This window comes from Bactrocera tryoni, chromosome 3 (assembly GCF_016617805.1).
Source record: "Bactrocera tryoni isolate S06 chromosome 3, CSIRO_BtryS06_freeze2, whole genome shotgun sequence".
Lineage (NCBI taxonomy): Eukaryota > Metazoa > Arthropoda > Insecta > Diptera > Tephritidae > Bactrocera > Bactrocera tryoni.
In genome coordinates this window covers 74939096-74962346 of record NC_052501.1, presented here as the reverse complement: position 1 = coordinate 74962346, position 23251 = coordinate 74939096, and the positions used below count along the sequence as shown (strand labels likewise).

The 23251-nt window shown below is 33.6% G+C and overlaps 4 protein-coding genes across 8 annotated transcripts in view; 1 reads left to right on the top strand and 3 right to left on the bottom strand.

Annotated features, from left to right (window-relative positions):
* Window positions 1–10185, bottom strand: part of LOC120770117 (centrosomin) — a 63149-nt gene extending 52964 nt beyond the window's left edge. For 3 of the 5 annotated variants that reach the window (XM_040097294.1, XM_040097290.1, XM_040097291.1), the window contains exon 1: window positions 9912–10185. In XM_040097294.1, coding sequence (XP_039953228.1) covers window positions 9912–10123 — 212 coding nt within the window. In that variant the 5' untranslated portion in view covers window positions 10124–10185. Of the gene's footprint in view, window positions 1–5050; window positions 5668–9911 lie in introns of those variants that run through there. The other 2 variants (XM_040097289.1, XM_040097292.1) reach the window with 2 other exon arrangements.
* Window positions 10186–10728: 543 nt separating this feature from the next.
* On the bottom strand, window positions 10729–13105 carry LOC120772594 (Golgi pH regulator). Its single transcript, XM_040101307.1, has 7 exons — window positions 12894–13105; window positions 12553–12823; window positions 12265–12490; window positions 12020–12204; window positions 11779–11960; window positions 11528–11713; window positions 10729–11435 (listed from the first exon to the last, which is right to left on the bottom strand). Exons 1-7 carry the CDS (start codon window positions 12933–12935, stop codon window positions 11166–11168), a joined length of 1362 nt encoding a protein of 453 aa, XP_039957241.1. The 5' UTR covers window positions 12936–13105; the 3' UTR covers window positions 10729–11165.
* Window positions 13106–13412: 307 nt separating this feature from the next.
* On the top strand, window positions 13413–15587 carry LOC120770190 (nischarin). The gene is made up of 5 exons (XM_040097421.1): window positions 13413–13872; window positions 13929–14162; window positions 14236–14367; window positions 14439–15231; window positions 15320–15587. Exons 1-5 carry the CDS (start codon window positions 13663–13665, stop codon window positions 15475–15477), a joined length of 1527 nt encoding a protein of 508 aa, XP_039953355.1. The 5' UTR covers window positions 13413–13662; the 3' UTR covers window positions 15478–15587.
* Window positions 15588–16295: 708 nt separating this feature from the next.
* On the bottom strand, window positions 16296–23116 carry LOC120770189. Its single transcript, XM_040097419.1, has 9 exons — window positions 22097–23116; window positions 21667–21971; window positions 21026–21550; window positions 20857–20947; window positions 18751–19601; window positions 18540–18675; window positions 18346–18449; window positions 18161–18288; window positions 16296–18099 (listed from the first exon to the last, which is right to left on the bottom strand). The coding sequence occupies exons 1-9, from the start codon at window positions 22983–22985 to the stop codon at window positions 17259–17261; spliced, it is 3870 nt and encodes a 1289-aa protein (XP_039953353.1). The 5' UTR covers window positions 22986–23116; the 3' UTR covers window positions 16296–17258.
* Window positions 23117–23251: the final 135 nt, after the last annotated feature.

Below are 23251 nucleotides of genomic sequence, written 5' to 3'. Positions count from 1 at the left end.
TTAAAACTAATAAAAAAAGTTAAAAGTATTAACAATAAAATAAAAAATATAAAAAATTTATTAAATAAAATATAAAATATAAAAAATATTAAAAAATTTAAATATTCAAATAGAATTAAAAAATATTTAAAAATATTAAAAAATTAAAATTCAAATAGAATTAAAAAAATATTTAAAAAAAAAAAATATTGGAAACATAGTTCAAACATTAAAAAAAGTTAAAACTAATAAAAAAAGTTAAAAGTATTAACAATAAAATAAAAAATATAAAAAATGTATTGAATAAAATATAAAATAAAAAAAAATTATTTTAAAAAATTAAAAAAAAAATTAAAAAAACTTTAAAAATTATTAGCGAAAAATAGAACTTTGTTCGAATATCTGGTCAGTTGTAGTTATGTACATACATATGTACTACGATAAAAACAAAATAAAAATAAAAAATCGGTTAAAACGTTAACTTGACTGCACCGAAGCTATAATAACACATACATATGTACATATGCACATGTGCACTTCATATAGCACAAAACGGTATAAAAAGATCTTGATTTTGTTCCGTCACTTTATATGGTAGTTATTTGATATAGTGATCCGTTCTGAACAATATGTTCGGAGATTGTAGTGTTTCCTGGGGCAATAATCTAAATTTCGTGAAGATTTCTTGTCAAATAAAAAAGTTTTACAAAAAATAATTTGATTTTGATCGATCAGTTTGTATGGCAGCTAATATAACCTAGCAATACCGGCGGCTCTGCTTCTTGGAATGAAAAAAACGAGTGCAAAATTTCAGATCAATATCTTTGAAGAAACAGTTGATATCACAGACGGACAGAAATGCTTTCTTTTGTGTGTTACAAACCTTGTAACAAACTTAATATATCTAATTCAGGATATAAAAATTATAGATTCGTGTTTATAACTTCAAATTGCTGCGTGCAATGTCAAGATTTATCTAGAACTCGTCTCAGATACCCAGGAAATTTTAAATGTAAAACAGTGCAATAATACCGAAAAGAAGCTACCACAGCTGAGAGACCTGAATTATTGACTACCACTGTCTATAGACATGAAATCCAAATGCAGTCGCAAGAAATCTTTTTTTCTGCACACTATATTAACTCCAATTTTATTTCAGTCGTTGAACATAGTGAGCAATAGAAGTCTGAAAATTCAAACTTAATTTAAGGTAAAAGCGTCATCTGTATATTAATTATTAAGGATACTCAAAATAAACCATATTATTGTTTAAGACCTCTGATTATCTTTTAATCAATATTTTCATATATTAAATGTCTTACAGAAACTTTTTTATATGCTAATATAATGATTATTTGTAATTAAAAGCTATGAAAATAAAACACTATATACAACCTACTACACGTATTTCTAGCTCTCCTGTAATACTTATTTATATTACATATACTAAGCAGCATTTACAGAAATCTTTTAAAAAAAATCAAATTATCAACAAAATGCCAGAAGTCGTGAACTTCACTTCGCTGAAGTGACGTCAAACTGATTACGAATAGAAACACACACAATTCAATATAAAATTGGGTAATCGTAATGAAAATATAATTTTACTCAACCAACTATGAAACATAGAGCGCTTGCAGTGCCAGGAACTGGGGTAAAGTCATGACAAAAGAATTTGGAAACAATTCACACAAAGCCGGTTCCGAAATTTACTAAATTTTTCGGATCAAGTGCTGTTATTTTGACGAAGAAACGCTATTTGTAACGGTAAGTTGGTCCTATCTTCTTTTTCTTCTCGGTTATAGCCAAGTTGTACGTATCTAGGAACCTTCTAATTACAAAGATTTATGATTCACTAAAGATCACAAAACCCAAAAAGTTTTATAACAACTAATTTTTTGATTTTACTGTTATAGCAAAAACTAAGAACTGTGGTTTGGACACTGACCGCAACATTTATACTATCATGAATAATAAAATTGCATTTTAGTGGACATATTGTTATTCAAAATTGCAATGAAACCCTAAAAAAGTTAAAAAATTAAATGGAAATATAGACAGTGACAGTGAAGTAGCAAAAACGATGCGGACAAGTTCGAAATTTTGACATTTTGGCAACTTTAGATAATTGAAAACACATTAACGCGCGGTGGTGGAGCTCAATAAGTGTTATTAATAGCTTTCCAAATATCAATTTCAACAATTTTCATTAAGAATGCATAATCAGAGCAAAAAAACTCGAAATTTTACTGAAAAGAGATATTAATGAAAGATATAATAATGGCGAAAATTAGTAAAATTTAGGAGCGTAGCTAGTGAGAACAGAAAAAAATTAATTTTTCGCTGGGTTACACTTTTAAAAATAACATACTAAAATTTTAAATGGCTATCTCAAATATTTTTGGAGTTACAATAAAAACCGCTTAAGTACCGCTCGCTTAAGTATCGAGTCCGCTTAAAAACCAACATTTTTGGGCTCATTACTCGCATCGAAGGACTTAGCGGGCACTTTTAAACACCCAACCCGCTTAAGTACCTGAAAAAGCTTGGTTTTTCCTGCGACATTTAGGCGGGTTTTTCTGTACAGACTTCTAAAGTGTAGCTACTCAGTGCAATCAGCTCCAGCAATTTGTCTTTAAACACATTTTACTCGAAATTACATTTTTAAAAGTTGCTTTAGTGATTACTCGGAGACAAATAATCCACTTTTCTGCATGTTCTGTAGACTCCATACAAACAGTTTTTTGATCTGCTTTTCAACTGCCGTCAATTTATTATTATTTGTTAATTTTTGATCACTTTTCTATCATAGATCAACAAAGAACATTTTTAACGCCGTCGGAGATCGCGTCTAATTTGAAAAAAAAAAAATATTTCCATCGGAAATCGCGTCTAATTTAAAAAAAATTTATATTTCCGTCGGAGATCGCGTCTAATTTAAAAAAAAAATTTATATTTCCGTCGGAGATCGCATCTAATTTGAAAAAAAAATTTATTTTTCATTTTTTTTCTTAGCAAAAATTGTGTATTCTTAAAAAATGTATAAACATGCGCAAAAAATATCAAAACGGTTGATACAGTATTTCTTTTTTCATTTTTTTATACACAAAATTAGTCTTTTTTAGTTGGTCATGCCCCCTAATGTGCCGCCTTAATATTTAATTTCATAAATTTAGTTAGTAAGAAGAGACCAAATAAGATTCTGCCTCGCTTTACTGTCATTAGATTATGTTAGGTTAGATGGCTCTGAAGCTAAAGATGTGGCTTTCAAAGGACTCCATATATGTAGCCGTCCACGTGCGATCTTCGATCAGCTAGCTAAAAGCCTTTCTTTACTGTTATTAGTCTGTTAATTATTGAATCATTATTTCTATAAAGCTTTATATATGACTTTTTCGAATATACATACATATGTATGTATGTATATGAATACACACATGCCTATCTGTAGGTATAGTCATCGCCTTGCGATAATAAATGCATATAATTAACATTAGTATTTGTTTAATGAATAAGAAAATAATAAATGATATGAGAAGAAAGAATAAATGCAAAAGCACATACATACATACATATGTATGTGTGTATGTATTTACATACGATATGAAATTAATACATGCATACAAATAACTGCATGTGCAACGCTGTTTACAAAATCGCGGCAAGTGTCAACACAAGAACTATATTATATAACGGGTGAACCAAGTAAAGGTACTTCACCACCGCTTCGAACTATGGACTCTTGAAAAATTTAAGGAAATCCGACTTTTGCTAGCCAAATTTTGTTCAGCGATGAGATCCATTCCCGGCTCAATGGGTATGTAAACAAGCAAAATTGCCCCTTTGGGACGAAGAATAACCTGAAGAGATTCAAGAGCTGTCATTTCCTTCAGAAAAAACAACGGTTCAATGTGGTTTGTCGGCCGGTGCAATCATCGGTCCATATTTTTTCAAAAATGATGGCGGTGAGAACGTAACCGTCAATGGCGAACGTTATCGCGCCATGATAACCGACTATTTGATGCCTGAAATTGAAGCTCGTGATCTCGGCGATATTTGGTTTCAACAAGACGGCTCTACTTGCCACGCGTCGCATCAAACAAAGTATTTATTAAGAGAACACTTTGTTGAGTAGATAATTTTACGTATTGGGCCGGTCGATTGGTCACCAAGATAGTGTGATATCACACCATTAGACTATTTCCTGTGGGCATATGTAAAGTATAAAGTAATTAGGACTTCGATTCAGGCCTTGGAGCAACACATCACGCGTGTCATTCGCCAGTTACCAGTCGAAATGCTAGAACGACTCTCCAAAAATTGGAGTTAACGGGTGGACCATCTGAGACGTAGCCGTGGGCACCATTTGAAAGCGATAATCTTCAAAAAGAAATGCCAAAGAAGGTTCTTTGAAATGATAATAAACATTCCCCATTAAATTTGAAATTTCTGTGTTTTTCAAAAAAATAAATAGGGAACCTCGAAATGTATCACCCTTTATATGGTTTATATGCAGTACGATATTTATTTGCATTTAAAAAATAAGCAATAATGTAGTGGCTGCGTAATAAAAATTATGCCGATTTGGCAATTTTTGAAATCACATATCAAAAACCACAGAATTTTATAATTCAGCAGCATTCAATGCGCACAGTTGTTGTGTTTAATTTCATATTAAAAGTAAAAAAAACTAAATTTAGCAACCCCTTTAGATACATACATACTATGTATGTATATGTATGTATGTATGTATGTATATAGGTATGTATGTATGTATATAATAGATTTCCGTGCCCTTGCTAGCGCACAGCATCCATCCGTCCAACCATTTGTCTATCCATCATACGCTCCCAACTCGTACACACACACATACACACACATGCACTATAGTGTTATAGTGTGCTCAGCAAAAAGCAAAAGGGGAGGTCAAGAAAGCATATTTCAATTTACAATTCTCCTTGTCACTTGCTGAGCACAGAGCTTATATTTGTTGTTTTTAGTTATTTTTCTTACTTTCCGCTGATAATTTAAAAGCGGCATTAATTTTTATATTTTCTTTACATCAACTTACACACACAAACATATGCACACTTGTGCCGATGTATTTACGAAATTTCTGTTTCACTTGTGCGACGTTGAGTCCAGCCACTATTACTGCAGCTGTGTTATTTTTATAAAAATTTTAATTTTTGATTTTTTTTTTTGGTTCACAAACTTTTGTTTTTCACTTTTTTAATAATATTTTCCAACACTTTCCACGCGCTTTTCACACGTTTCATTCATACATAGTATATTAATTGGTGTGATTTGAGCGACACTAGGCGCACTTTTAGCCGCCAGCCAGCGGCATCATTCAGCAGATGAAATTCAAAATTGCCAAGCAATAAAATTTTGGGCAATCATAAAAACAAAGACATTTGCAGGAACAATAATAAAAACACGCGACCGACACGAAATCATAAGAAATTTTGCAAAATTCTACTTTAATGATACGCGGACAATGTATTCAAATCAAACACAACAAAAACATACAGTAAAACGCGGCGTATATACGATTTTATATAGTGTGTTGTATAAATGCGATTGCTACTACATATCTCTACATTTATATGTATGTGTATATGTATATTAAGAACATGCGGACGTGCGAACGAATGTAGCAAACACAAATGAAACGTCTAATTAAACCGAAAGAAAGAACGCAACTGAAAACTCAATGCACGATTGCTGCCTCCTGAAGCACAGTGCGCTCACAACTCGGCGCTCTAGCCGCTATGCAACAATATGTATGTAAACATGCGCTCATAACAACAACAACAACAGTAGCAACGGCAGAGTAAAATTTTCACGAGCGAGTGAAATTCTATAGTTGCACACATACATAGATAAATACCTTGTGTTCAAATGTGTGTGTGTGGAAAATTTCAGACACAAGCAAAGAACAGATGTCGATGCCAGAGTTTTCCTCGACAATTTTATAAACGCGCATGTGTGTGTGTGTATTGGTACGAGAGCAAAAACGGTGGAAAATTGATAATATTGCATGTTTGTGTGCGCCCCTGCAGGGAAATATTTACAGAACTAACACAAAAATATCATTATATGATATTTATTTAATATCAATTTAACATTGCCAAACATGTCAACCCTTGTTATAGAGGGAAGTTTGTATGCACTAGTCTTCTAACGTAACTTTTTCAATAGTTCAAGGTGTCGAACTTTAACACTTATTCGCGATAACATCGAAAACTAACTCCAAACTGGGTTTCGAAGCAGTAAACAAACCTCAGCAAGTACATAACCAATCGGTGGTGAGTTCGAATCTCGGTCGCAGCTGTGATAAACCTCCAGGTATACTTCCAGGTAGTAGAAAAAATTAAGTAGTAAAGCCCATAATGTGTTTGGATACACTTTAAAGAAAGATAGTATCTTTTGTAGAACTTAAATTTTCGATATATTACTTGTATTCAAGACTACAATGAGTTCCAATGTTCCAATAAAGTTCAATTTAATTTCCGAAGTATAAATTACATATTATGTGGTGAAGAAATATACCGTTTTCGAAAATTTAAAGTGTTTGAAGTTTTCTTCGAAAATTGGTAGATCAAAATTTTGAATTCGAATATTCGAATTAAGATTCGAAGTATAAAATATTTGTTATTTGGCAGAGGAATATACGGTTTTTGAAATTTCGAAGTTCTCCTATTCCATCCGGAATTACATTAATTGCCTCTATTTTACTATTTAGGTACTTTTTCCCTATTTATAAATTTCGACTTATTCGAAAATTCGAAGTTTCAAGTTATAAATTAAAATGTTTGTATTCAGTTCCTTAGTATAAGTGATTTGTTATCCGTTGTCAAAAGTGAGAATATACGATTTTCGAAATTTCGAAGTTTCTCTATTCCATACGGAATGACTTTAGTAGCTACTATTTTACTCTTTATATATATATTTTTATATAAATTTCGCCTCGTTCGAAAGTTCGAAGTTACAAGTGTTGAATTCAATTCCTTAGAGTAGTGGTTATGCGTTATCAAACGCAGGAATATACAGTTTTTGAAAATTCGAAGTTTCTCTAATCCATCCGAAATGTCTTCTATAGCATTTATTTTACGCTTTAGATACCAAAACTTCTTTCAATATACAAATTCCGCCTTGTTCGAAAATTCGAAGTTTCAAGTTTTGAATTCGAACGTTCGAATTCAGTTCCTTAGTATAAATTATTTGTTATCCGCTATCAAACGGAGCAATATACGGATTTGGAAATATCGAAGTTTCTTTATTCCTTTCGGAATGACATCTATAACATTTATTTTATGCTTTCGGTACCAAAACTTTTTTCAATGTTCAAATTTCGACTCTTTCGACATTTCGAAGTTTTAAGTTTTGAATCATTTACCCTAAGATGTAATGTAAGATTTTCGAAATTTCTCTTTTTCATACGAAAGCGATTCTAGGTGCCAAACCCTCTTTCAATATGGAAAGCTTCAAATTTTGTGTTCGCAACTATAAAATAAGTTATCCTAAGAAGAAATGTAAGATTTTCGAAATTACTCTTTTTCTTACGAAATCGATTTTAGGTGCCAAAACTTCTTTCATTGTGGAAATTTTAGCTCTTTTGAAAATTAGAAACTTTAAGTTTTGTATTCGAAACTTTCAATTAAGTTCCGAAGCAAAAATTATTTAAAATTATTTGTCCGAAGCAGGAAAATTCGAAGTTGCTCTTTTTTATACGGAATGGGTTTTTTAGCCTCTATTTTACGCTTGCATTATATGGCGACGTTGGCTTTGTTCAATATGGAAATTTCAGCTCGTTCAAAATGATAATTCAATGGAATAATGATTTTCGAAATTTCGAAGTTTCCTTTTTCTATCCGAAATGACTTATAATCTTCATATTACACTTGGATTATGGCTTCCAAAACTTCTTTCTATAAAAATTTCGAATAGTTCGAAAATTCGAAGTTTCAAGTTTTATACCTTTTTACTAAGAGTAACGAAACTTCATTAGAATAGAACACATTATTATAGTTAGTTTATATAATTACAAGTTTAAGACGTTTGCGAGTATTCAAAAAAAATCTATAATCGCCAAGACTTTTTCTTATCTTTTCTCTCGTGACCTTGACGTGACATTCGTAGAAGTCAATAACAATAATATTTTTTTCCAAATACAATAATGTTTTCTTTTCAAATAAGAATAACGTTTTAAGTAAGCAAAATTAATATGTTAATTATCTCCTGTGATTCGCCTTTTTGATAAACATGGAATTTCATCCAAACAATACATGCTCAGCAGAACATACCTCGCTTTATGGAACCAAGCACACCGTCATGTCCCACAACGCTTTGGGTATTTCATATAAAACAAACAACCCATCTTTCAAATTTTTCCTACATAGCCCTTTGACTTTCTCCCTGCCGCTGCATTTGTATTAGTGACGGTGCATGAGGTACACACTGCACAAACTACATGCAATGAGCGTAATATAACGGCTGTTTCCACAGTTTAGGGTTGTAATATAGTTGTGCATGCGCTTTAATGCTTACTAGATTACAGGGTAACTAATGAGAAGGGGGAAGAAAATCATTTGAAAACAAACAAATGACGCCAACTTATTTATATATTATGTTATCAGGAACTGATCGATGAGTTGTCGCGTGTTATCTTTTAAAAAAAGTAAGAGTTCAAAATAAAAGTATCTGCATTATGAGAATCGTGTAAATACGAGCGACTTTCGTTAGCAAAATGAGAGTGCCATTTTGTTGTATTGTAATGAAAACTTAAGTCGCAAGCTAAGTGGCGATCCGCGTTATCAATCTATTTTTCATTTTGTAAGTAGTGACCTACATAAACAAAAATTATTCACAAATTTAAATTCATTTAAAAGTATTTCTAAGCTTTTCAAATTTTTGAAGCAAATGAATGACAAATGTGCATGATAGGATTCATTGGTAAGAATTTGTATATACATATGTACATACATACATACATACATACGTACATATGTATGTATGTATTTTATTGAAAAGTATTTTTATTAATATTTTAATTTAAGTTAATACATGGTATGTATGTAAGTATGAAAAATAATACTAACACCAACTTGAAACCTCAAAAAATCCTATTTTATTTTAATTTTTTTATATTTTTTCGCACTTTTTTATTTTTCTATTTTTTATATTTGCAACATCAAAAAAATGAAAGAAATCATTTGTTTGATGTTGCTAAAATAATTAATAAAAATTTTCTTGACTGACAACTGACAACTTTCAACTGAATAAAAATTCTTTTCAATTCATTAAATTATAATTATAGGTATATCTTACAAACAAAGGCATTTAAAGCAGACTTTTTTCACAAATATTATTTAATACGCGTCAATTTGCCAAAATCATGTAAAAATAATATAATAACTACATTAAACCCCTCATTGAACGCTTAAAAGCGTTATCATTCGTTTTCACCAATGATTAAAATTTGTAATCGATAAATGTCGCTTTGTTGAGAGGATATGATGTGATGTAGATATATCGGCCGTGTGATATGATATGAGCCCGCTAATTAAATCATATGACGTAGCGACATTATTATTTATACAAGTCGAAGTGATATCACATCGTAAGCTATTATAAAAGAATATTAAACATACAACCTAAAATTCAGTTTTGCAAGATAAAGAGTCTTAATTTGTGTTTGTGAATCAAAAGTGAAGCATGCGATATACACAGCAATCTCTTGTTAATTACTCATCAAATGATGTGGTGAAATTGTGACATTTTGCCCTAAGATAATTTGAAACAATGTTGTTAATCGTCAGATGGCGTTATTTACTAGTTAGTTAAAAGTGCATCTAACAACATATTCTTGCTCGTTGTATGCAGGGTTAGGTCACAAGAAGCTTTTAAACATTATTTCAATTACTTACTCATTTAAACGTTTGGAAAGCGCCTCCGCAATTGTACGCAGCACTTTCGAGTCCACTTCAGCACCGCCATGCTCCAACAGAAATGATGTCATATTCTGGATCACGCTGATCTCTTCATCTACATCAGGATGCGAGCCCGCAGCAGCTGCTGCATTTGCCATTTCAGCATCGGCACGTTCCTTTGAAACATTCACACGCATATTATCACTCATGTTTATAGCTCTTAAACTGTTTACTTATAACACAAATATAATACTGATAAGTTTATAAAATTCCTTTGCAAAATTGTGAAAAGAAAAACAAACAAATATTTTAACACAGGTAAAATAAGCGCCAATTGAAATCCAACTGATTTTGTAAAAAGCGAAATATGCAGATTGTGGATGACACAAGGGCGAACAGCGGGGGTGCTGCCATATTTTTGAAAGTTTACAAATATATTTATATTGGTCTGTGAAAAATTGAGTGCAGGTAAAAACTATAATATTGCTGAAAGTTTTAGTAAAAAAAAAATAATAATAATAAAAACCAACAACTATTAGGAAATTACATTTATTTATTAACAATTTTTTCTTTATAATTTTTAAATTGAAAAAGTGTGTGCTGTCATGTGTATGCGAATTTCCATGATCAGTGCAAAATATATGCACATATACAGATGTATATGAAAATTATAGTTTAATGAAAGTTAGCTCAACCTCAGTAAAATCACTTTTTAGAAAAAATTTTGCACACAAAGCGGCAGATATCGCTTATTTCACTCATGGAAATGCTTTTTGACCTTTTTTGTACACAATAAAAATCAGTAATGCTCCTTTTGTATACAAATTTAATAGTTTTATTTATTATAAATAATTTCATAAGAATAGATATAGTATAATTGCTTTAAAATAATGGAACATTTTAATGCAATATGCGTTAGCAGTGATGAAATAGTTTATTCCGTATTAATCGCATGCGATTTGTGCGTTAGCGGAATAATCCAAATAATCTAATATGTTTCACATGCAGACATAAAATTGTTTACAGCTTTAGTAGTTTCAGTTAATTATATAATATACTAAGCTTAACAAAATTTACAATAAATTTCAATTAAATATTTTTGGTTTACTAAATACGAGTACATGTACTTTTACGAAAACACACATACATACACATATGTGCTTACTTATAGGTTTTGTAACATTATATTACAAATAGGTTTTTAGCTATAAATAACTTTTTTGTTGTTACAAATCGTAGGCAAACGTTTCACTAATCTATGCTGGCATCATATTTCGGTTTCTGCGATAGATATAGAACTAATATAGTGCTCAGTGCACTAACGAGGAATATAACATCAAACCAACGATGATAGAAATTAAAATGCAGACTTCCCAGAACTTCTGTGATAATAACACGATATTCGGCAGGCAAGTTCATACGCATCAGTAGGACTGAGGAGCAGAAGTACATGCCCATTATTTGCGCCATTATTAACACTATAATATTTGATGATTTACTAGACGATATTCTGTAGAAAAACTATAAAGATAAGAGCATAACATATTTTTTAGCAATGAAAAAAAAATATATATGTATGTATATGTATATATATGAAAAAATGTCTAGATAACCTTCGTCAAAGTCAGCAGCAAACCACGTATAGACGTCACAACAATACAGCCAACAAGTAAAAAGGATATATGTTGATTCCAGAAGGCAAGATCTATATCGAAGCCACACCAATGCACGGCAATCTCCAGACCACGTGTCACAGGATCTTTACGACCCACACGGTCGAATATAATATTAACTGTACACTAAGTAAAAAAGTAACGGTAATTATAAAAATTAAAATGGTAAATGTTACAACATCTTTACTTACAATAAAAATCTTATACAGACAGTATATGCTGAAGAAGTGTCCCAAAACATTAAAATATTTGCCCTGCAGCGTTTGCGACCACCTTTGCCGTTCTTGCATATTTTTCATAGAATTGATTTCCATGAACAGCTGGCGCATCAGTTCTTCTAAACCGTAGATCTCTAAACGCAGTTGGCCAATATCTAGAGAATTCGTTTATGTAAATAATAAAAAACATTGATAAATTTATATAAACACAAACCTTGGCCACTACTATCTAAACGATTAACAGCCGAACTTAATATATTCCATAAACCTTTCTTGTTCTGAGTTTCTTTCTTGCGCCGGTGCATTTCCAGCGCAATACGCTTCTTTTTCGCTACAATCATATCGACGGTTAGCTGCAAGCGCCTTTCTAAATTTATAATATCACTTTGCGAAACAGGTCTGTGAAGAAAAAGTTGAAAGAAAGAATATATAAACTGATAGAAAACACTGCCAACCTACTTTATAAAATAAGTCATGCTTTGGTATGGACAATTGACCGCACCAAAGCCAGAGAGTACAGCCATCACGGTGACACCAATTACGCCAATACGTGATACGCCTTGTTCGATGGTGAAAATTCCATGTGAAACGCTAAGCAGTGGAAAGGGATCACCAATTTTCCATAAGCCATATAGAAATACGAACCAACAGAGTACGGTCATTATACGCACCGCTTTGTCAGATACTGTAAGAGTATTTAAAGCAATATTATTACAGTAATACTAGTATATAAACACAGAATCATACCAAAAGATAAACTATGTATCACGGAATATAAAATGTATAGTGGTATGACAGCTATTACCATGAGTAGTAACAGCGTTAAACCTAGTCGCCAGTGGAAATAACGCGAACTTGATTCTAGCACGCCCAAAATCTCGAATATTATCAACTCAAACATTGTGAGCGAGAGTGCAAAGCACACCGAGAATATGAGTTGTACGGAAATGTGTCGTATTTCATAATTCTTAAATAGTTGTTTCATAAAAAATAACCAGCCTCCGGTAAAGAACAGGATCTGTTAGAAAAGTTGTGTAAAATTTGTAGAAAATGTACAAAATAAATAATAGAAATAGTTGCGTGCCCACCTGTGATACGAACACGATTATACAGTCTTCCAAAAATGCCATACCGATGTGGTATTTGCGAATGCTTTATTATTTAAAATCTTATTACACTTTTCGTCTATTTAGTACCATTTTTTACTGTACAAAATATAAATAAAAAAGGGGTTTCGCCGATGTTTTTTTTTTTTATAAACGCAAAAGCCGCAAAGAGCCAACAAATCACCAATGCCAAAAAACAGATGTAAACAATTGCCGGCTGACAGCTGTGTGATATAAAGTGACCAGTTGCTAAAAAAAAAACATAGAAATTGTAACTAAATTTTCGTCTCATTTTTCCAAAATATATGTATATTGACTTTTTTTTATTAATACATTCTCTACTCCAACACTTTCATTTTCTAATAAATATAGGCTACTGAAAACCTTTTCATATAAGTTGACATTTTATTAATTTCGCTTTTCAAAGGTAACAGTTTGGAGGCCAATGCTAACTATACGCCCCCATTGAACAGCTGTTTGCTCATAAGTTTCAAGGCATCAAAATCCGTCTGTCTAGTTTTTCTCACTCATAATAAAAAAGAAAGTGTAATTTAATTAACTCGTTTCGTTAAGGTGTATAAATTGCTTTTGTATGTGTTTAATAACTTTTAAGTATTAACGAAATTGTAAAATTAAGAAAGATGACTAATTAAGTGTGTACGCAACGTAGAACGGGGCTGCAGTTTTCCGTATAAAAAAAAGAGCCTAGGAGTTATTTAAGTGAACTTGTTTAAGCGCATAAATATTAAAGATGTCCTGTTACTTCCGACAAAACGGCGATACACACGTAACTATACCAAAATATATAGAATCGTCCACTGGTGTTGTGTATTATGATATCAAAGTGCGCGTACATCAGGTGGAGTGGCTTGTAGAACGACGTTATCGCGATTTCGCGCAGCTGCATGATAAATTAGTTGATGAAATCGCAATATCAAAAAAATTACTACCGCCAAAAAAGGTATATACGCTTATTGAAAATTCATGCAATTGATTTAACGTAAGTTTGCATTCCAGCTGGTAGGCAACAAAAACCCTGCATTTCTAGAGCAACGACGTGAACAGTTGGAGAAATATATGCAAGAATTGCTTGTATTCTTTCGCATACAATTACCGCGTGTGTTGGCAGAATTCCTGGATTTTAATAAATACGACATAGTATACTTGCTGCAGGACTTGGCAAAATTGTTCAATGAATCGGGTAGCACGCTTTTGAGCTCGAAAAAAGCATTTAACTTCTCTGCGCTAGAGGTATTTGTATGACCTTGTGCTGAAACACTCAAAGCTTTATATGTGTCATATTTTTGTGTTTTTTGCATAACAGATTTATGCGATAAGTGAACGCTTGTGCCTGCCTTGCCCCCCGGAGAATATCGAACAACGCGGTAGATTTGATTTTTCGCATGTGCTTGATTTTTGTACACAACTGGAGGTGCTCATTGTGACGCCAGTTAAAGTAAGCCATTTTTTAAATATACATACGTACATACAATATTTCCTTATACTAGTATGTTTTACTACCAACAGGATAATACTACCTTTAGCAACGATTACAATACGGTGGATGTACCCATCGAACGTAGTAATATTATACCCAAAAACCTCCGTTTTACACTCAATGCATTCCGTAACGTTAAGGTACTCAAATTCCATGGTCTGTCCACGGAGAACATAGTCGATATTGCGTTACTAAAGCCAACTGTGCAAACTATCTGCGTACATAGCACAACCATGACACACATCAATCAGATACTTATGTGTGATAACATACACAGAGATACAGTTGCGGCTATAACAACAACAGCGCCAGATGCTATCTCCTACACTTCGAATAGTTCGGCGGCAGCACAATCATTGTCGAACAGTAGCTGCTGCACTGATGCACCCATTACAGTCAACTTACCATACATGAAAACCGATTGGGCTAATCTCGCTGATCTCGATTTGACCGGCAACCTACTAACACAAATTGACGCCAGTGTACGTACAGCGCCGAAACTACGTACACTAGTATTAGATCAGAATCGTATACGCGCCGTACAGAATCTCGCTGAACTCTCACAGTTGCAGACACTATCGCTGTCGGTAAATCTAATAGCTGAATGCATTGATTGGCATCTAGAATTAGGTAATTTGGTGACGTTGAACTTAGCGCAGAATCGTTTAAAAAAGCTAAGTGGGCTGCGTAAGTTACTTTCATTGGTAAATTTGGATTTGAGTTGTAATCTAATTGACGATCTCGAGGAAGTGGATTGCGTGGCGCGTCTGCCGATATTAGAGACCCTACGTTTGACCGGTAATCCAATAGCGGGCAGTGTTGGTGAGTCTAGATAGCACACATACATACATATATGCCAATATTAATAAAAAATATTTTTAAAAAAATTAATATAATATTTTCATGCCAGATTATCGTCCACGCGTATTGTCACGCTTCCACGAGCGCGCCGCTGAAATCTCACTCGATAGCGAACGTGGCACACAGAAGGAGCTCGACACAGCGCTGGTGCTGTCAGCGTTGCATATATCGAAAATGCGTCAATTGAGTAGTGGTGGCCAGCGTTAGTGTGCGTTTCACAGGTATGATGCTGCCAAAATACGTAAAAAAAAGAAGCCAAACTGCATAGAGTACCTAAAAGTAGACTACGCTTATGACGAACAGCAAGTAGCAAAATTAAAAAACAAAAAAACTAGAGAAAAAAACAACAAAAACTAGCAATATTATATACATATGTTTATGTTGGTCACAACGTTTGCTCAAAACTTGTATACGACTGTTTTTGAAACAATTCTTTGCTCACCGAATTGCGTATACATTCCTTATATTACTCCTTATTTGTTGCTATTTACCATTTACGTGTGTGCAATAACTTATTTGTAGCTATCTGACGTATTTACAAACAACTATGTTAAAAAAAGAATATTCAATTATTTTTTAAAGAAATTTATTCGGTTTTCAAAGAACAAATTTTATACACATTGAGTTTGCGGCTAACCAAGTTAGCAAAACTAACGTAGAGTGGTCATTCGTGCGCTTGCGCTTTACAATATCTCGTTAGTTGCTTTTAAATTAATGTGCTATAAGTTTATATATATATCTATATACATGCACATGCATATATATGATTAAATTGTGTTTAAAATTTGTTTTTCATATATACATATATACTTTTTGAAGCATTTTAATGCAATTTAATTTGGTATATATGTATGTACGTATGATATTGTTGTAGTTTATATCCTTTACTGTATATATATATATATTGTTTGTATGTATTCCTTTATATGTATGCCATCACGCTTTTACTTTTTTCTGACTACACATTTATTTATATATTATGTTTTCCTCAATTATTCTCGTCCTTATATAAATATATTGTGTACTTTGTATATAATAATTACATTTTTGTTGTATTTATTTAGCATTGAACAATTTTTGCTTATTTAAAAATAAAATAAGAACTTTTGCTAAACAATAAACGGCGAAATTTCAAGCAAAATGCGAACCTGTATTAACTTAAAAGTGCACCACATACTAGGTTAGACATTATAAACATATTTATACATATACATATATATATACATACATATATAAATCAAATTTAGTAAAATAAAGTCAAAAGCATTTACGAGACAATTGAAAGTAATTGGGATATTCACTAACGGTATAAATGTTGCGCATGTTTCTTTTACGTTTAAATATTTAAATGTAAACGGTAAAAATAAATTAATTATAGATATTCTGAGTTTGATAATTTACCATCGTTAAATATTCTTTTATTAGAGGTTTTCACGAAGCTCCAGCTGGTTTAAAATTAAGAATAAAATTAAAAATAAGAAAAATATAAAAAAAAATTTTAAGCTTTTAATGTCGAATAGCTGTTTGAAAGTTTCTCGATTCCGCAAAACAATGATACGAAACAATTTTTTAAATGTAAACAAAGAAAGCAGCTGTCATATGTCACCACGCAATTAAAAGTTTCGTGAATAGCTCGAAAATTGTTTTGACAAAATCTTTATTTTTTATAAAAAGTACAATTATTTGTAAATTGTAAAGAAATTAAATTTAGATGATTTATTAATTTAAATTATGGCCAACGTTTGCAAAAGAAAAAATATGCAACACTTATAGGGTAGTTGCAAAATGCAGTAGATATTATTATGTACTACATTTTGCAACAAATCCCAATACAAGAAGCATGCCAATGCACGAAAAATGTATACACTAAGTGAATATCCCTAACAAACCTACTCTTGTTTAATAGTACCTCACAATTCGTCACTTTCCGCTACTCAATAGCTTTGCCACGGCAACGTGTAGTCACGTTGGCGCTGTTTCATTCGTTTTCATTGCTGTTGGTTATGATGGTGCTGCTGCTGTTGCTGCTGCTGCATCATTTGATGATAGTGCTGTTGCTCAGCAGCTGCCACCGCATCAAACATAGGCGTGTGCACTTCACCTAAAAATTGTGGCGTTGCTGGCGGATTTGGATCGGCCAACTCACCAATTAACGGCATATCAATATCAGATGTATTGAGCGCATGTTGTTGCTCTGGCTGTCCAAAACCAATGTGATATTGTGCCGCCTGCACATCGCCACTATCAACCATATGACTGCTATAAGCCGTGGCGGCTTGCTGATCCACAACGCCTGTGTTGTCGAGTGTAGACGGCGCTTGTTGCTGCTGCGGCGGCTGCTGCTCTTGCTGTACATTTTGGCCATCCAATATAGGACTGGTCTCCATGTCACCGAATTGTATGGGTTGCACTGTATCGGTGTCCATTGCCGCTTGTGGTGCTTGCAATTCGGTTGGTTCTACCGCCGCGTTAACTACAGATTCGGTTGCAGTGTCGTTGGCTTGTTCGCCAATTGGTTCATCACCTTCGGCACCAGATTCACCATCGCGTCGCACCAAACCCAGCATATCTAACATATTGCGTTTGACGGTGTTCTCTTGGGCAGCCTCCACTGAGGCATATGCCGATTTTTGACCACATGTGGCCAAATGATGTGCCATCTTATTGCCAATCGATGTGGAGAAACCGCAAATACAATGCATTTCATTTGGTAGTGGCAATTCCATAACTTCGTGCGCCACACTACCGCCGCTGCACTCGGCCGCATGCTCGAAGACAGCACGTTCACAACACGATTTGTAATTACATTTATTGCATTTCAAAACGCCACTGAAATGTTAAAAGTAAAACTAAAATTTGTACAAAAATTAAAGGAGAAGCATCAAAGTACCTGAAATGCTCTTCACTTAGAATTTCAGAGTTACACTCCGCACAAATGGAACCGTCAATGAATGCAAAGAACTCGCCGAGTTTCGAAACTACGGTGTAGAGTAGTGGTTCGCGATGATGACTGCGTATCTGTAATTGCGTAAGAAATTAATTATTTAATTTATTATATCAGGAACACACACTTACCTTCGGTGGTGCAATAAGCATAGAGTTGGCGAGCAGTGGCAGCACCTTTTGTGTGCTCTTCAAAAGGCTAGTGTGATGATTGGCCGAGTGCTGCTTTAATGCACCTGAAAATGCAAGCAATTTAAAATATTAGTTTATTTGGAAAAATGTGAAATTAAACATAACCTAAAAAATTTTAAATTCTCAACACTTACCCTTTTCGATAAAGCTGAGCGCACACTTTTGACAACGCAACTGTATATCCTTCTTATGAAGATGAGCACGAAGATGCATATAATAGTTTTCAATGTTGGAAACGCTAACATGTCCTTTGTAGGAGAAACGGAAAATCTGTAATTGCCAAAAAATAAAAATAAAATAAATTAGTTTATGGCAATTAATAAATTGCAATTTTGCACTACTCACATCCAAACAGAATGGACATTGCAAGAAATTCTGACTTTTATGATCATCATAGAAATGACGGACTGCATCACGGTGCGACGATGAACGATAGCCACATGCCTGACAAACATATGGCAATTCCAACATATTATGCATCTTCTGCAAATGCACCGTTAAATGATGCAACGAATTGAAGCGTTGCTGGCAAATTAAACAGTGATAAGAAGCTGACGCAGCTGACTTCGTTTCGAGTGGATGCATAATTTGATTGTGTTTAGTGAGTACCGACTCGCTGGGATGCTTATCCAGACAGAATAGACATTGGAACTGATGATCCTTATCGGCAATAATATGTGAGACCAAATGTGTTTGTAATTTCTCATTGGAATCGAATGACTCAGTAAGATCGCAAATGGGGCAATCAACATTGGTGGCCTCAACAACAGCGCCAGCGTCATTCTTGTAAGGAAAATTTTCGAAATTTACATCCAAACCATCGCGTACGCCATAGTACAATTCCTCAATACCCTTTAAATCGTCCTCAAGATCCTTTTCTTTTTTTACCTTGGCCTCGGCAAGCAGTTTCTTGCTAGAAGTGGGCTCGGACTTAGCGATAGATGCATGATGTTTAGAGGATGAGGACTTTGACGCTGGTTGCGCTTTGCTAGTTGATGAGCTACTATTTTTTGCCGAGGATTTTTTCGGTTCTGGTTTGTAATCATCATCAGCAGCAGCAGCAGCTGCTGCGTGACGTCCGCGACGACCACTTGTAACGGGCGATGAAGTGTCATGACGTGGTGTATCGGGTTTCTCCTTCTTAATAGACTTCAAGTTGACTTTTTCCGGTTGAACGTAATCAGCTTCGTTTATGGCTGCAAACAAGATTGTAGTAAAATAAATTTTAAATAGAAATTTAGGAAGCAATATCAAGACTAGTTGTTGTAGGCTAACTGGATTAGCGTTTGAAATTCAAAAATAGTTGTGGTGAGCAAGAGAGAATACTGTAAATGAAATTTTCATTTAAAGGAGAAAATATTCTTGTAGAAAATTCTACGCTTGTGAAAATTCTGTGTTTGTTAGCTCAATTTCTCGTTTGATTGTCAATAATTCCTTTTCTTATTTACATATTTACTTCCTAACCTCAAAACAAAGTTTTGCCTTTATATCTCAACTGTTATTTAGTTTATCAAATTTTGCGTTAAAATCGCATACAAAAAGCATAATACCACAAGCTAATTATTTATGTAAGATTTTCTATGAAGACTTTTTTTTTAACAATCACAACTTTTCAATCCAAGAGTAAATATCGTCAATGTGCACCAAAAATAAAAATAGAAAAGCTTGTCTTGTTTGTTTAGTTTTTAATAAAACAAGAAATTTATTTAAAATCAAATAGCCATTATTTTAACTTCACTACACTTATTTATAAATAAGATATTATGCTTTTTGTATATAAATACGACTAATTTCTTTTTATTACATAGCTATTATGCAACGTGGACAATATTGAAGGTTTTTTCCAAAATTAAATGAAAAAACACAGTAACAACAAAAGACTGGGCAAATTATTAAAGTTTGGCATTATATGCAAATTTAAAGTAACACTTTTTTGTAACAAAAATTATTATGTTTTTTTGTTTTGGAATGAAACCTTCAAGCATCATACACAAATATTATAATTTTTAGCACAAATTATGAAAGTTTTAAGTAATTGAAATTATTTAAAGAATTTGTACTCTAAATATGAAAATATTTTAAGAAATATCGTAACATAGAACGTTGCAACAATTTTCGCTCAATCAAAATGTAATGACAACACATTATACTGCTCTTTCGAGTGGTACTTAGCAACTAGTTGAGGTAAAAGGCCTGAGGATTAAGCACATTAGCTAAAACTAAGACATGATTTAGCAAAAAAAAAACTTGCATCTTGTGGTTTTAAACGAGCGCTGCAACGAAGAAATAAAAATAAATAAAATTTTTACATTAGTCAAATAAAAAAAATATTAAAACATTATTCCAAAATTAGTTGTAGCATATATACGTCCTGGCGTTACTGCCGCCAAAACATTTTTGCAAATGTTAAATAATAGTCGCCATCCTTAAGTGCTAAAATGTGGTACTAACGTTTTTTCAACCGTTTCGGTGTTGTATTTGCTGGCGTCTCTCGATAATTTGCTGGCAGCACGCTCCAATCCTTGAAGGGATTCGTTGCAACCTGTTTAAAAATATATTTACATGTAAGTAATGAATTTGTAATGTTATAATATTTTTAGGCGCACGGCGCGCTACACACCTGATACAAGCGTTGCGTGAGCGTTTCGTTGGTGTTCATACGTGTCTGCTCTGCTATATGTGAGGTTATGTTGTTGAAAGCCTGCAATGCATATGTGCCGAATTGTTCACGCCAAACCAATTCATCCAAAAATTGTTGGATCATCTGACGCGACAGCAGGGATAAGGTATTCTGGAACATACGTGGCACAATGCGACGTAAGTAATCCATTACGGCGGAGTTTGTGTGCTTGGCAGAGCTATCGGTTGCGGCAGCTTGTATGATGTTTTTAAAGCCCATGGAGTATAGTGTCATTTTATCCACAGTTAAATCAATGCAAATAACACTGTCTTTGTGCACCCAACGTTGCAACGGCTCCAGTATAGTCTGAAAACGTTTTTTATAATTGCGATCAGCATCGGATACCGGTTCGACGGCACGTAGTCGTATGGTTTTCTCTGCATAATCCAGAACGCCTAAAACTTCAACTTTCACTTGACGTTGTTGACCATCCTGCGATGTGGTGCCCAACGAGATAACACCAACCTGCAAAAAATATATGTGTATAAATATATATAAAAATACAATTTTACAAAAAGTGAAAGCAAAACAGAAAATATACATATATATGTATATATATTTTACAATAATATTTTAATCACCTCCACAAATCGTTCTGGTCCGCCTAGCTTTTTACATTTTTGATGCACTGCTAATGTGCAAATTGCACGAAGCCACGTATAAACACCCTTTATATAGACATTGTCTACCTTAACCCACTGTACGACGTTTTGTATATTTGTCTGACAAGACCAATGATAAATTAGTTTGAGTATGCATGATGGTGGGTGTGGTGCACCTTCAAATATGGAACCGTGAAATACAGAAACAAAACGCATTGGACAGCATTCACTAATCCAAACATAACCACCGGTGTAGGGAAACTTTGTGGCATCAGAATAAACACCTTGAAAATAAAAATGTAAGATTTTATTAAATAGTTATCAAGAAAAGAAACTTTCCAGATTTGAACATAAAAAAATAAATATATCAATATATTTTTTATTTTCCAAGCTACTACGATAAACTCACCCAATTTTAACTCATATGAGCGATGATTAGCGCACTTTTGCTCTGCTTTTAACAGACCCTCTTGTATAAGCCATTCAGTAAATTTATTTGGTGTCAACATCAGCACCAACTTTACCTTTGAATCCAATTTGCTACGTGTACTTGACATATCTTTAACTTTGAGCCAAGGTTTGGCCAACACCACCAAAGATGGAAATGTTTTGCCTTGAAGTTTAGTTTCTTTACCTTGGTCTTTACCGTCCTTTCCATCTTTACCATCCGTACCGATAACCAAACCGCCGACGGAACTAATTTCTGATGGCTTGAAATTTGTTGGCGGGGTTGTAGGTGATGCGCCTTTATCACCTTTACTTGATGTTGTTGCTTTTCCGCTTGAACCAGCTTTTCCACCTTTACCAATTGTGCCTGGCGAAGTAGGGGGCTGCAGGCCCTTTTGACCTTTAGCTCCCTTTGTAACGTTTCCAGGTGTGCCAATAGCGACCGGCGTTAACCCCTTTTTGCCTGCAGCTACTGCAATGCGCTTCGCTAATGGCACATCGTCTTCCTCTTCATCCGAAGATTCTAAATATACAAAGTTAGATGGACGTTTACGCGCACCACCGCGTGTACCGCCCACTGGCGTAGTAGGTGCATCAACTTTAGCGGGTTTTTTTGGTGGTAATGTGGCCTCTTTTAATTCCTGTAAAACTTTACCCTTAAATGAATACGCCTGAAATACCTGGCCATTGAAAAGCTCACGACCCTCATTGCTAGTCAATGCTGATTTTAGTGCATTTTTAATTGCATTATGCTCATTGGTCACTTTCTCGTATGCAGCTAATTGTGCTGGGGATAATTCCTCAACCCAGCATTCTAATTCTAAGCTTATATCACTTTTCGTTACTCGCATTTTTCTTCTTGGCAAGCAAAACGCGTTTTAAAATGTTTAAAATCCAAGTTTTCAATTAAAATTGCTATTATATTTTCACACGCAACAATTCAATTCGACTGATAAAAATTTTCACATAGAGAAAAATGGCGATGGCGGCGTTGCTATGCTGACGTTGCCATTGTTACGAAATGTAGAGGAATTTAAGAAAGAGAGATTATTGGGAGCACAAATTGGTAAGAAATTAAATTACAATTTTTTAAAATATGAATGCATTAAAGATGAAG